General features: G+C 46.7%; 1 protein-coding gene across 1 annotated transcript in view; it reads left to right on the forward strand.

Annotated features, from left to right (window-relative positions):
• The first annotated feature begins 3,863 nt into the window (after nt 1-3,863).
• Nucleotides 3,864-13,376, forward strand: part of THSD4 (thrombospondin type 1 domain containing 4) — a 297,196-nt gene continuing 287,683 nt past the window's right edge. The window contains exons 1-2 of the mRNA XM_029952548.1: nt 3,864-3,881; nt 4,630-4,766. Of these exons, the coding sequence (XP_029808408.1) occupies nt 4,668-4,766 (99 nt within the window). The 5' untranslated portion in view covers nt 3,864-3,881; nt 4,630-4,667. The remainder of the gene's footprint in view (nt 3,882-4,629; nt 4,767-13,376) is intronic.

Consider the following 13,376-nt stretch of genomic DNA (forward strand, 5'->3'; position numbering starts at 1 on the left):
TTGTTGGGTAGAATGTTCTATAGATAGCTCTTAAGTCTAGTTAGTTTATAATGCTGTTCAGGTCTTCTGTTTCCTTGCTGATTTTTTGTCTAGCTGTTCTATTTATTATTGAAAGTATTGTGTCAACATTTCAAACTATTATTAATGAATTGCCTAGTTCTCCTTTCAATTCTATCAGTTTTGGCTTCATGTGTTTGCGGACTGTTGTTGCCTTCCAAATGCACTGACTCTTTTGTCATTAAAAACGCTACTATTTGTCTCTAGTAACAGTTTTTATCTTAATGTCTATTTTGTCTGATAGTATATTTTGCTCCAGCTGTCTTTTGACAGTCTTCTCATTGCTTTTATGAAGGAGTCAATTTCCAGAGGCTTTTAGCTAACCATTCTGGAAAGTGGAATCTCTTAAATACTTCTTAATCACCCTTACAGATTCCCCCCCCCCCCCCCGATTTTTAGACTTTCTTTCTGCCCTATTTCTTCCCCTTGGAGATGTAACAGTACTAGGTAGCTTCGATGCTTCAATTCCTGCTTTGGATCAGTTTTCTTGGGTCTGCTACGTCATTTCCATGGGTGCTTTGCTTCCCACCTTCTAACATTTTGTAGCGATTAACTCCTTTTCTATTTCCTTTGTCCTTTATCACTTGAAAAATGTCTTTACTCTTGTATTGGGGGCTTTCCAAGGGGACACAGTTCAAGGAGTGACTTAAATATTAAACCATATTTGAGAGTAAACCCTTTAGCTGTTAGCTGCGTTATTCTAAGTAAACTGAATTTTCTTGTGTGATCTCCAGCATTTAATAAGAAGAGGATTTTTTTTTAACTATCATGGATCCAGATACCTGGCAATATTCTAAATTTAATTACAGAGAGTGCTTATATTATCTGTGAAACTTGGGTTTGGAATTTGAACATCTTTGATTCAAAATAAGAATGGTCAGCTGCTTCCAGCTCTTTTCACTACTTGATTTTTCTTAGAGCAGTGGCTCTAAGATTTGTGTACCAGAATCGCCCTGAGGGTTTATTTAAAATATGGCTTGCTTGAGTCTCAGATGATGGAGTAGGAGGCATGGCCTCGGAATCTGCATTTTCAACAAGTTCCCAGGTGAGGCTGTGCTTCTGGTTGGTCCTGGGTCCCAGAATCACCCTCTCAGTGTGTGGAATATAAAGGTGTTCCCTTTGGGGATGGGGAGGACATGGGGAAACAGATGAGAACAGAAGAGGAGAGTGATAAGAGAATCAGGGAGAGAAGGAGATGTCACTGCTTCCAGCTGGTGGCCACTCTTCTGTTTTTCTCCTCTCTCTGTGCTTGATAAAACCATGCCAAGATCTGCTTAGAGAAGAGGCTCTTGGCTCTTGGCTTCTCTTCTATAGAGAAGTATAATGGTATTTATGAGGAGGGAGGTAAGGAATGAAGTGATTATCCATGAAAACACATAATCAGAGGCTTTGTAAATACTTTATGTGAACTTAAAAAAAATTTTTTAATGTTTATTTTTGAGAGAGAGAGACAGAGTGTGAGCAGGGAGAAAGAGGGAGACACAGAATACAAAGCAGGCTCCAGGCTCTGAGCTGTCAGCACAGAGCCCGTTGTGGGGCTCGAACCTATGAACTGTGAGGTCATAACCTGAGCCAAAGTTGGACACTTGACTGACTGAGCCACCCAGGCGCCCCTATATTTATGTGAAATTTTAAGGTGGTTGGGGAGTATACACTGGGCATAAAGAAGTGAGTCCTTATGTACTTCTATGAGACACACTAGGTTGAGCATTGCCAAGGCAGCAGGATTCTAGGTAGTTCTGTTAGGCAGTCGCTTGTCCGCAGGTGTCCGTTATCTGCCAGGAGCCCCCTCTTTCCTTCTTGTAAGTCCCAGGCGGCAGGGACACTGAGCCACATAGGTAGAGGATCAGACCTCATGGCTGGTTTGGACCACAGGTAGGACAGGCCCAGACTTCAGGCCAGTCCTCCAGGCTACTGTCCTGTAGCTGTTTGGAGATTCTGCCATAATTGCCCCACATTCCACCTGAATATTCTTCTGTAGTATGTAGAATGTTCTCGGAATGTTCTTCTGTAGTGCGGTTGTGAATATGGAGAAGTAAAATTGTAGCTGCAAAAGCTAGTATCCCAAAGGCTAGCGGTGGTTGGGAGAGAGCCAGGAGAAGTGAGAAAACTCAAAACCCGGGCCCCACTTGAGGCTGCCTCTCAGGCACTGTTATTACTTAAAATGCAATGCACCTGCGTAGTTCTGGCTGTCGCTTCAGAAAATGAAGAGCTGGGAAGGAGGAGGCGGGGTCTGGGGAGATAGATGACCTGAGGAAGTAAGCTTTGGGGAATACTTTACCTCTGACTTGTCACCTCCTTCCCTAGGCCCGTTGTGGTGGTGTGTTTTTAATCTGTGAAATGATGGCTTGGTTTTAGATAATTCCCAACAGTGTTTCCATCTTTGGTATTCTTTGATTTTTCCAAGATCACCTCTTCTATCTCTTGGGCAGCCAGGGTAAGAAACCCTGCCTCCTGACTTCTAAGATCGAGCATAGCGTGCATAGAAGAGTCACTGTTCCCTAAACCATGTGGTCCCACAGGCTCCCTGTTATTTCCTGTTAGCGGTTTTCAATGGCTTTGGAGTAAAGTTCATTGCTGTGACAGTCAGGCAGCCACACTGGGGAAAATATGATGTATTGTGTTGTGTAGGAAAAAGTCAGCGTTATCCAATCCAGTAATCAGATTTTCAGATGAACCATGCCCCTGGAACATGCTGTCGATGGCTGAGCAAAGCATTAGTCTTGTCTCCAAAAAAGTGAAAAAAAAATCAGTATGTACTTGGCTTGTCTGTTTTGGATATGGAAATACATCATGCCCGGAAACTTTTCTCATTCTTAGTTGGAGGCAACTAAATTGTTCTGAAGATTTTAGTAGTAGCAGTGATTAATTAGCATGTATTGGACACTGACTGTGTGTGGCAGGCTCTGTGTGAAATAACAGAAATATAGAGAAAGACTTTGTAGGGGAGGGGAATATATCTCGTTGGGGGAGAGGAGAGAAAGGCAAAAACTAAAATGAAAAAGGGCCAGTATTTACTTACCGATCCCTCGTTGTATTCCTCAAGGATTGGTAGAGCATTTGCTACGTACTCTGTCCTGGGTGCTGGTGATTCAGAAGTGAATATGCCAGACACGTCCCTGTGGTCCCTCAATACCTTGCTTCAGTGAAGTTTGGTTAACCTTATGGTAGAGGGCCAGATCAGATGGGTGGATGTACAGGCAAGATCGGAATCCATGGAGAGCTTCCCACAGGAGGTGACCTGGGAACTAAAGCAAAGAAGAAACCAAAACTAGTCAATAAGGCAAAAACAGAACAGTGAAGCAACAGCTGGAGAGAGGAAGTGCTTCGTTGGGTACAGAGAAGGATGTAAGGAGAAGCAGTTGTAAATGAGACTATAAAGGTTTAGTTGGTTTTTTTTTTTTGACGTTTATTTATTTTTAAGAGAAAGAGAAAGATAGAGCATGAGCGGGAGAGGGGCAGGGAGAGAGGGAGACCTAGAATCCAAAGCAGGCTCCAGGCTCTGAGCTGTCAGCACAGAGCCTGATGCAGGGCTTGAACTCATGGACCACGAGATCATGACCTGAGCCAATGTCAGACACTTAACCGACTGAGCCACGCAAGCGCCCCAAGGTTCAGTTTTTGAAAGATGGTTTCTCTCTTGCTTCGGATTTCGACCCAAGGTGATGGGGGAAACCACTTGAATATCTCATAATGGAGGGATTATGACAGGAAACTCTAGCCATTTAAAAGAACATAAAGATGAAAGATCTGCATAGATATTCAGAAAAAAATTTTTTTGAAGCAGAACATAAGAATTGTGTGCTCCCTGTGATTGCTGATAAGTAAGATATAATTATGATTATGGTAAAGCTTCGGACAATTTCTAAAAGTAGAGTCTATTATTTGCATTGTGAGATCCTTTAAGAATTCCTTCATGGTATCTGCTCAGCATTGAATCCTACTATATGCCCCTAGATCAAGACGCAATCCCTTCCCTCAACCAGCAAATATGGGGAGATCTAGTAACTTTGATGAAGTTCTTATTTATTTTTAAGTTTATGTATTTATTTTGAGAGAGACAGAGATAGCATGAGTGGGGGAGGGGCAGAGAGAGAGGGGAAGAGAGAACACCAAGCAGGCTCGATACAGCCAGCACAGAGCCTGATATGGGGCTCGAACTCATGAAACTGTGAGATCATGATCTGAGCAGAAACCAAGAGTCAGATGCTCAACCAACTGAGCCACCTGGGTGCCCTGATGTAGTTTTTTAAAGTGTGTGATTATGAAATGTCTAGAATAGGCAAATCCATAGACAGAAAATAGGTGGATGGTTGCCAGGGTCTGGAGGGAGTGACAGTGAACAGATCCAGGGCTGCTTTTTGGGGGTGATGGAAATGTTCCAGAATTAGTGACGATGGTGTACAATACTGGGAATACACTAAAAACCAAAGAATTGTACACTTTGGTTAAAATGGTTATTTTTATGTTATTATGTTATGTGGATTTTGTCTCGGTAAAGAATATCAGAAGAGAAAAAAAGATGCTTTTTTTTTTCTTTTCTTTTGCTTTTTTTTTTCTTTCTTCTGGTAGTAAAGGGCAATCGGAAGTGTGAGTTGAACTGCCAGGCGATGGGCTACCGCTTCTACGTGCGGCAAGCGGAGAAGGTCATTGACGGTACCCCCTGTGACCAGAACGGCACGGCCATCTGCGTGTCTGGGCAGTGCAAGGTAAGTGCCCCGGCTGGGTGTCTGTACGTATTCTCAGGGTGTTTGACATGTGACTGCCAAACCCAGCATATGCGGCCTCCCCACGGCCCACGGAGGCCCTGGACCACGAGCTCTGGGAGAAGTGGGCTGAGACACAGCAGCTTGGTCCTCTCTGTGGTTTTGATCCTTGGGAGTCGCCACGGCTCAGTCCGGCATGTCAAGTACTGAGTGATTTATGGTTACACCACGTGCATCCAGAGGCACTCTGTGATCCTTCCTTACCTCTGACGTGGAGGTTAGGCAAAAGGCGCTGCCAGATCCGTCAAGAAACGGTGGGCAGCACGAGGGTGGCATTTTAAGGGCATGGTATATAATTTATCTCGCCTCCCACCAGATGGGGCAGGCTTCCAAATGAAAGGTGTTTCCGGATTTGTAGCAGAGCAGTACCTCAGACAGGAATTTTCAGCCCCTTCGGGCTTGGGCAGTGTGTTCCTGGAGCTCCCTGCCCTGCATTCTGCAGACATTCGGGGCTTGAGAGAATCCTGGTGGGGGGCTAACCTGTGATGGGGGCTTGCGAGGATCCTGATGGGGGGCTAACTTGTGACGGGGGCTTGGGAGGATCCTGGTGGGGGTCTAACCTGTGATGGGAAGCACCATCTGGTTAGAACTAGGCACCTTAGATGCCTTGAAACAGGCTCCACAGCCACTTTAATTTGGGCCTGGACTGCCACCTTTCCTGCACCTATCAGTGTGTCAACGGATCGAAGATTCTAGCAAGTACATGACTCTCTGGAGCTGGCACTAAAACTCCATCTTAATTAACGCTCAGTAGCTGGCAGGCTTGATTTTCAGCAAAGGAAGAGCTCTTTGGTTATCACCTCTGAAAGTTCCTGTTATGCTCTGTATGTAATTGTTTAGTCAAAGCTACTGAAGTATGGTTTATAAGCACAGCCTTCCCCTTCCAGACTCGTTTTATTTTTGAGAGAGAGCATGAGCGCAAGTAGGGGAGGGGCAGAGAGAGTCTGAAACGGGCTCAGACTCTGAGCTGTCAGCAGAGAGCCTGATGCAGGGCTAAAACTCGGGAGCCACAAGATCATGACCTGACCCAAAGTTGGACGTTTAACCGACTGAGCCACCCAGGTCCCCCAAGACTTGGTTTTTAATGAGGGGGTTTTAAATAGACTGCAAAATAACTTAGTAAAACAGTGCCCAGATGCTCAGATTTTGAATGAAAGTTCAGAACGGAACAACTGTCATCTTTATATCTGGTGGGTGCGAAGGGTATTTGGAAGAGCGACACCCCAAAAGAAGAAGGACGTGGCACGAAAGAGGTAGGGAACGTGGCGGGAAGAACAGTGGCGGCTGAGGCCTGTCCAGCCTCCATTTTCCACCCCTTTGGGAGAACCACACAACCTCTCTGCACCTCGCTGACTTCAGATGATACCCAAGAGGGTGGTTAGAGGTTTGGATCTCCAGCTCAGCTGGTCTCTGCTTCTAAACGTGACTGAGCCTGAAATGTGGCCCTTACAGCAGCGTGGCTTTTTCTTTCAGGCCCCGATTCTGCACTTTCGCTTCCTGAATACAGGTGCTCGCCGACAGGCAGTGGTATAGGGTTAAAACCATGGCCTCGGAAAGTCAGACTGCCTGGATTCAAAGCCTGCCTCTTCCACTGTGTGATTTGCTGTGTTGATCCTGCACAGGCTATATAAGCAATCTGTGCCCGCACCACATGAGGAGGGCGGTACCTACCTCCTGTGTTGCGGTGCAGAATGGTGAACCTATACGTGTAGGGCCCTTAGAACAGGTCTGGCGTTTAGTAAGCAGCTGACATTGATTAGTGTTAGTTGTTCATGTCCGCCTAGGTCCTACTGTATGTGAGTTTCGTATGCAAAAGCATTTGCTTTGCTTATTTGTTTGCTGGTAGATTATGGCTTTGTAAGACTCCCATTCTCTTTGGGGGAACGCTGTTGTGCGTTCTCACACCGTAGAACGAGCTGCCAGGGATAGCAGATCCTGATTCCGCAGGGCTGGGGAAGGGCCTGAGCGTCTGCTCTTCCAGCATGCTCCCACAGATGCTAAGGCTACTGGACCACAAGTGGCAACATTTTAAAGGATATTCTGATGAGAATACAGTTAACAGAGAATCAGAAACGTGCATATAGAGCAGTGTCGTGACGTGGAAAGAGGCTGAAGTGCGATCCCTTTCCATCAGAGGAGCGGGTTTTCTCAGTGCTGTGTTAAGTGTCTCTGACCTGATAGTATGAAGGAAAACCAAATACTCATAAGGACGCAGGTGTGGATCCCCGTGGATTGTCAGACACCACCCAGGCCATAGGGCAGCACCATTTGCAGACAATACTTGCTAAAAGATCTAGACAGACATTCCCAAAGATGTAGGCAGATGAATAGGAATTTGATGTTACAAGGACCACTTTGATATCACTATGTATTTGTTCTCTGTGCACCTGCCTGGAATGTCCCTCACTGAAGTTGCTGGAATCACGGACTGTCCCGTCCTCTTTAGAACTTCAGTTTAAATAACCAGAAGTACGTTTGCTTCCCAAGCTGAAGGTCTGTTTGTTTTGCAGCTTTCAAAGGGTACAGTGCCCTTTTCTGAATATTTGATTCGAAGCCCAGAATTCAGATTGATATCTCTGCCTCACTGACGTGGGGCTGAGAGGGCTGTCCCTCGCGGACTGGAGCGTCCGCATCTGAAATAGCCCCAGAAGGCCTCCGCTGGCCACAGAAGGTTGAAATGCAAACTCAGGCCTGCGACACAAGTTAATGAAAAGCAGTGAGCATTCAATACGAGTACGGGCTGAACCCACCACAGTGTAGCCGAGAGGGAAGGGTGTCGTTCCCTCGGCCCCACGCCGGGGCAAGGCCCCAGGCCCACACCTCGCCGGCTGGAATGCCGCGTGCCCGCAGAGCACTCTCCCGCCAGCCCGTGTTGACGCCGTTGCTAGAGCTCCTGTGTTTTCGATCCAAGAGTTGGAAGAAGGGCAGGAAGAACGCAGATGTCCTAGAACTGGCTTGGTGAGGGGAGGGAGGGCTGCAGAAAATGGGGGTCCTGGACCAGTCCCTCGGTCCTGCGTCACACTTTCTTTTCTTGACAGAGACTGAAGGATCCCAGAACTTGTCTTCAGGCTAAGGACTGCACATGGATAGGTTTTGAGGGGGAAAGAACTGCTTTTTCCCCAAGAGAATGTACATTTACAGAGACCCTATACCTTCCTCAACTTGACCGCTTCCCTGTAGACATCAAATAGGAACATCTGGCCAATCTTCAGAGAAGTCTCTGAGATGCTATGGTCCTGCCCAATCCTTACTGTCACTTATGGGAACGAAATAAGCAGTTACATACAATTAACAGAGAACACAGTAAGCATTTTTGTTAAGCACCATGTTAACTGTACTGTGATTTTCTTTCTTTCTTTCTTTCTTTCTTTTTTTTTTTTTTTGGCTTGGTCACAGCCTTGAACTCTGTCTAAATAATTCCAAATTTTAATAGTTTGATGATACATGCATTATTTTTGCTCACAACTTCATAAAACTAGATGGAAGTTTCTCTTCAGTGGTACAGCAGAAAGAACCAGAAGAGAAAAATGCTGTGAGCTCCCTGGAGAGCAGCCTTATAGAAACCCCGACCTCTGGACTTGAATGATCCTGGAAGTGTGATCCACCCCGAGACCCATCCTCCTCTCCACAACAAGAAGTCTTTGGTGGGGAAGGAACAGGCCTTGTGGATGCCTTGCAATAAATAAGCCAATGCAAAACCTCAGAGCAGGAAGATGATGGAGCAGATTTGGCTAGCTAGGAGCCTTTTCTGAGAATGTACCGTGTTTCAGACACTGCGCTGTGTCTTTTACATTCAGAATGATATCTGGGGCTCCAGGATGGCTCAGTCAGTTAAGTGTCTGACTTCTACTCAGATCATGATCTCACAGTTCGGAAGTTCAAGCCCTGCTTCAGGCTCTGGACTGACAGCTTGGAGCCTGGAGCCTGCTTCAGGTTCTGTGTCTCCCTCTCTCTGTGCACCTTTCCTGGTGTCTGTCTGTCTGTCTGTCTCTCTCTCTCTTTCTTTCTCAAAAATAAACATTAAAAAAAATTTTTTTATAGAGTCCGTTTCCCGGGCACCCTCCTACACTGTTGGTGGGAATGTAAACTGGTGCAGCCACTCTGGAAAACAGTGTGGAGGTTCCTCAGAAAACTATCGATAGAACTCCCTTATGACCCAGCAATAGCACTGCTAGGGATTTACCCAAGGGATACAGAAGTGCTGATGCATAGGAGCACATGTACCCCAATGTTCATAGCAGCACTGTCAACAATAGCCAAAACATGGAAAGAGCCTAAATGTCCATCACCTGATGAATGGATCAAGAAGATGTGGTATATATATACAATGGAGTACTACATGGCAATGAGAAAGAATGACATATGGCCATTTGTAGGAAAATGGATGGACCTCAAGGATGTCATGCTGAGCAAAATAAGTCAAGCAGAGAAAGACAGATACCATATGTTTGCACTCCTAGGTCTAACAGGAGAACAGGAGAAACCTAACAGAGGACCATAGGGAGGGGAAGGGGGAAAGAGAGCTGGGGAGAGTGAGGGACACAAATCATGAGAGACTATTGAATACTGAAAATGAACCATGAACTGAAGGGGGAGGGGGAGGCAAGGAAGGGGATGATGGTCATGGAGGGGGGCACTTGTGGGGAGAAGCACTGGGTGTTATATGGAAACCAATTTGACAATAAACAAACAGACAAAAATAGTCTGTTTCCAAAAAATGATATCATTAATCCATCTGTCTCCACAGTAACTCAGTCAGTCAGTTATGGGTCCTCATTTTACAGAGGAAAATATATGGTTATAATGTTGAGCTGAGTCAGGTGATAAAGGCTACCTAGCAGCTGACTATTAATAATTGTTTTTTGGGGCTGAACTATTTATCAGAATAGGAAGCAGTCATTTATATGTGATGAGAAGAAACCCCTGTTCTTTATTTAGGTCTGTCTTCCCTTTGAGTTTATTTTCCTCACTGCCTCTTCCCAAAACAGATTGCTTTTTCGAAATGTGAATCAGGACATGTCTCTTGTTGGCTTAAACTCCATGTGTGGCTCCCCCTCGCCTATGGAATAATGTCCAGGGCCTGCAAGTCTGTCTCCTGCCCGGCCTCTCTGGGCCCCCAGTGCCGACTGTGCTGGGACACGTGACCCCCAGAGCCAGCAGGCCTGCGGTGTTGCATGTCCACTCTTGGTCCCCTGGGTGGGCTCTGCTCAGAAGCCCCAGCTGACCCCTTGAGCACTGTTTCTATCCTTCTGTTCCCACTGCTTGTAACTGTTTGCTCCCAGTGCCCCCACCTACCACCCAGCAAGCCGGGAGCCAGTCCAGCCACTTTGCGTTAGCAAAATGCCTACCATTGAATAGGTGCTTAAAATAAATGTGTAAATGAATTGAGGTCTGGGTGACTCAGCCTGTTGGATTTCAGCAAATGAAATTAGTCTTGTAAGCAGCGCGGAGTTTTCTCTTTTGTGGCTGGGACGGGCAATTGAGTGCAGCTAAAACAAGGACATGAAGCCCCCTTGGCCAGATCCCCAGAACCCAAGGCCTCAAAGGTCGGGGGGGAATTCTTGGCATCTGCCAAGCTCTTGATCCCTCAGCCTGTTTTATTTTGCTCATTATGAATCTCTTGAGTCCCTTCAGAGCGAAGGCAGGAAGGAGCTAAGCAAGCGTGAGAGGACACATTCCGATGGTGCTTCTGTGGAGGGAACAGAGCCCCTTCTGCCCTCAGACTTCCGCCTCCCGTCCCCGTCGGTCACCGGTTTCCGTGCAGGGTGCTTGTTGAGGCCCACGGTCCGCCCGCCCTCGGCGGGGCCATCACACCTCCTCTCCTGGCCAGTTCACTGCTCGCCTTCAATCCGGACACGTCCACAGACGGTGTCAGATTTATTCAGTAAATTAAAGCAAGGTAACTGTTTCCAAATGTTCAGAGATAAGCTCTGGACCGCGTGCTGCCCCGTCTGGGACGGATGACAGACGGGGTTTCTGTGTGTTCAGGCCCAGATTTCCGCTCTTCACAATATTGTGCTTTCCTGAGCCAAGTGGGTAGGTACCCCCTGCTCCCGCCTCTGCCCGTTCGCTTAAGTTGCTTCCTTTTTTTTTCCTCTTGTGGACTTTGCTTATAGTTCTCTTGCTACTTGAATAAAACCCAGAGAATAGTTGTGTTGGGTAAAATGTTCTCCCCTTTGCCAGACGTCTGCATGATTCAGCCCTGAAATAAGGTGGAGAGCTTTTACACTGCTTGAGGTCTAAGCTTCCGGGACACTCTGTGGACTCCCACCCGTATTCCCAGCCCCAGCAGACGGTGCTCTGTCTGTGACTGTGAAAATGTTTATCATACGGTGTTACGGTTATTTTGACACGTCTGAAGTCCCACAGGAGAGAAAACGAGTGTTTTATGTATTTGTATCCTTGTGCTTAATTAACATGCTAAGGTTATTCAGTAAATATTCTTTTTTATATAAATTTTTTTAATGTTTATTTATTTTTGAAAGAGAGAGACAAATGTGAGCGGGAGAGGGGCAGAGAAAGAGGGAGACACAGAATCTGAAGCAGGCTTCAGACTCCGAGCTGTCAGCACAGAGCCCAATGCAGGGCTCAAACCCACGAACCGTGAGATCATGACCTGAGCCGAAGTCAGACACTTAACCGACTGAGCCACCCAGGCGCCCCTCAGTAAATATATTTTTTTAAATTTTTAATGTTTTTTATTTATTTTTGAGAGACAGAGAGAGACAGTGCGAGCAAGGGAGGGTCAGAGAGAGAGGGAGATACAGAATCCGAAGCAGGCTCCAGGCTTCGAGCTGTCAGCACAGAGCCTGACGCAGGGCTCGAACCCACGAACTGTGAGATCATGACCTGAGCCTAAGCCGGACACTCAACCGACTGAGCCACCCAGGTGCCCCACAGTAAATATTTTAAATCGTATGAAAGAATGAGTGAAAAAACAAGTTAGAAACTGGCTGCGCAAACCTCCTTTCCTATAAATAATCAAGAATAGGATTGAAGAAGCATTGAAATGTTGGATCCCAGGCCCTGTTCTCAAGACCTCTTGACATCTGGACCTGATGCCTAAAGTAAAACTGATGAAATGTGCCTTGTTATATGCACTGCTTTCTCATGATCAATGATTTTTCTCACTTTCAATCCTTGGGACCACCACTAATGTAAAAACTCTGGTTACATTTCTTAATTGATGCATACTTATTAATTAAGCATTAACAGCCCCAGCAATATGGTATGATTATTAATTAACCCAACAAATAATGTTAACTGCTCCCTGATGTACACTGGGCTAGACACGGGGGATGAAACAGTGGACAAGATTATCATGGCTCCTCCTCACATTGAGTTTACAGTCGAATGGAAAAAGTAGTAGAAAAGATTGGTTAACAGGCAAAAGAACTACAAATCTTGATGAGCATTATGAAATTACCGGGGGAACTGAGATGATGAACGGGGGAGGAGACACACCTCAGATGGACCTAGTGGGGAGGTGAGGGGCCGAGGTGACCAGTGGAGGGGGTGCTGCTGACCTCGTAGGTCCCCAGGGATGGGAGAAAATGTACATCAAGTCTCCAGCTCAGGACCCAGGACCCAGGCAGCACTCGGGAGCTGACAGATATGGAGATGAGCCGTTTGTGCCTTCGCCCTGCTCTCTGCCCTTACGTTACCCTGGTGTCCCCTTCGATGGTGCCAAGCTGGGGTCCTCCAAGGAGCCCACACATCTTCTGAACACATGCCGACTTTAGCAACAGAAAGGCCTCCATTAAGTCATCCTGTGTCCCAGGAAAGACCCTCCTGGAAACTGGATGATACGAAGAGCAGGTTTGGGGGTCAGCTAGGATCTCCAATATGAAAGCAAGTAAAAGAGGGGCTGCCCAGGTGAAATTGGGGTAGGCTATCCAGAACTTCAACCTGCCCTTCCTGGTGGTCTCTCCTGCACCAGACAGGAACTTAGGGCCACTCCCCGCTGGCTTTCTGAAGGAGCGGGCAGCATTCCTCCAAAGGGATCTTAAAGAAGCGTTCTATCTAAATAGGCAGGGGTGGTGACTGGCATGTGTACCTGAAACTTCAGAGGAAGCTTCCGCAGAGTCCCCTGGGCCAGATATCTGTCTCAGCCCCCACACAGCCCATCCCCATCCCTACACCGGTCACGGGCTAGATGCACCATCTGCATATGATCTGTTACATGTAGACACTGCTGTGCTATGCCACACTCATTCCAAAAGGCTTGCCTCCACAGGTACTTTTCCACAAGGCACTGGACACATTTAAGGTGTGTGGAAAGCTGTGCTGCAGGTGGAAACACCAGGCAGTCTCTGTTCACACTCACAGAGTCTGAGGGGAACAGCCCCTCCCTGCTTTCCCTTTGGTCCCTCTGCACATTCTCACTGAGTCAGCTCGTACTCCTTAACTGGTGATATTGATGTGGGATCAGACTGCTTCTTTCATGGAGACTGCTAAACCTGAGGACGACTCCGGGAGCCTAAAGTCTGAGTGAAGATGTGTAGGGAAGCCCACCATGCCAACCACAAGTTTGGGCAGCTTGTGTAAATTTCT

This window comes from Suricata suricatta, chromosome 9 (genome assembly GCF_006229205.1).
Source record: "Suricata suricatta isolate VVHF042 chromosome 9, meerkat_22Aug2017_6uvM2_HiC, whole genome shotgun sequence".
Classification (NCBI taxonomy): Eukaryota; Metazoa; Chordata; class Mammalia; order Carnivora; family Herpestidae; genus Suricata; species Suricata suricatta.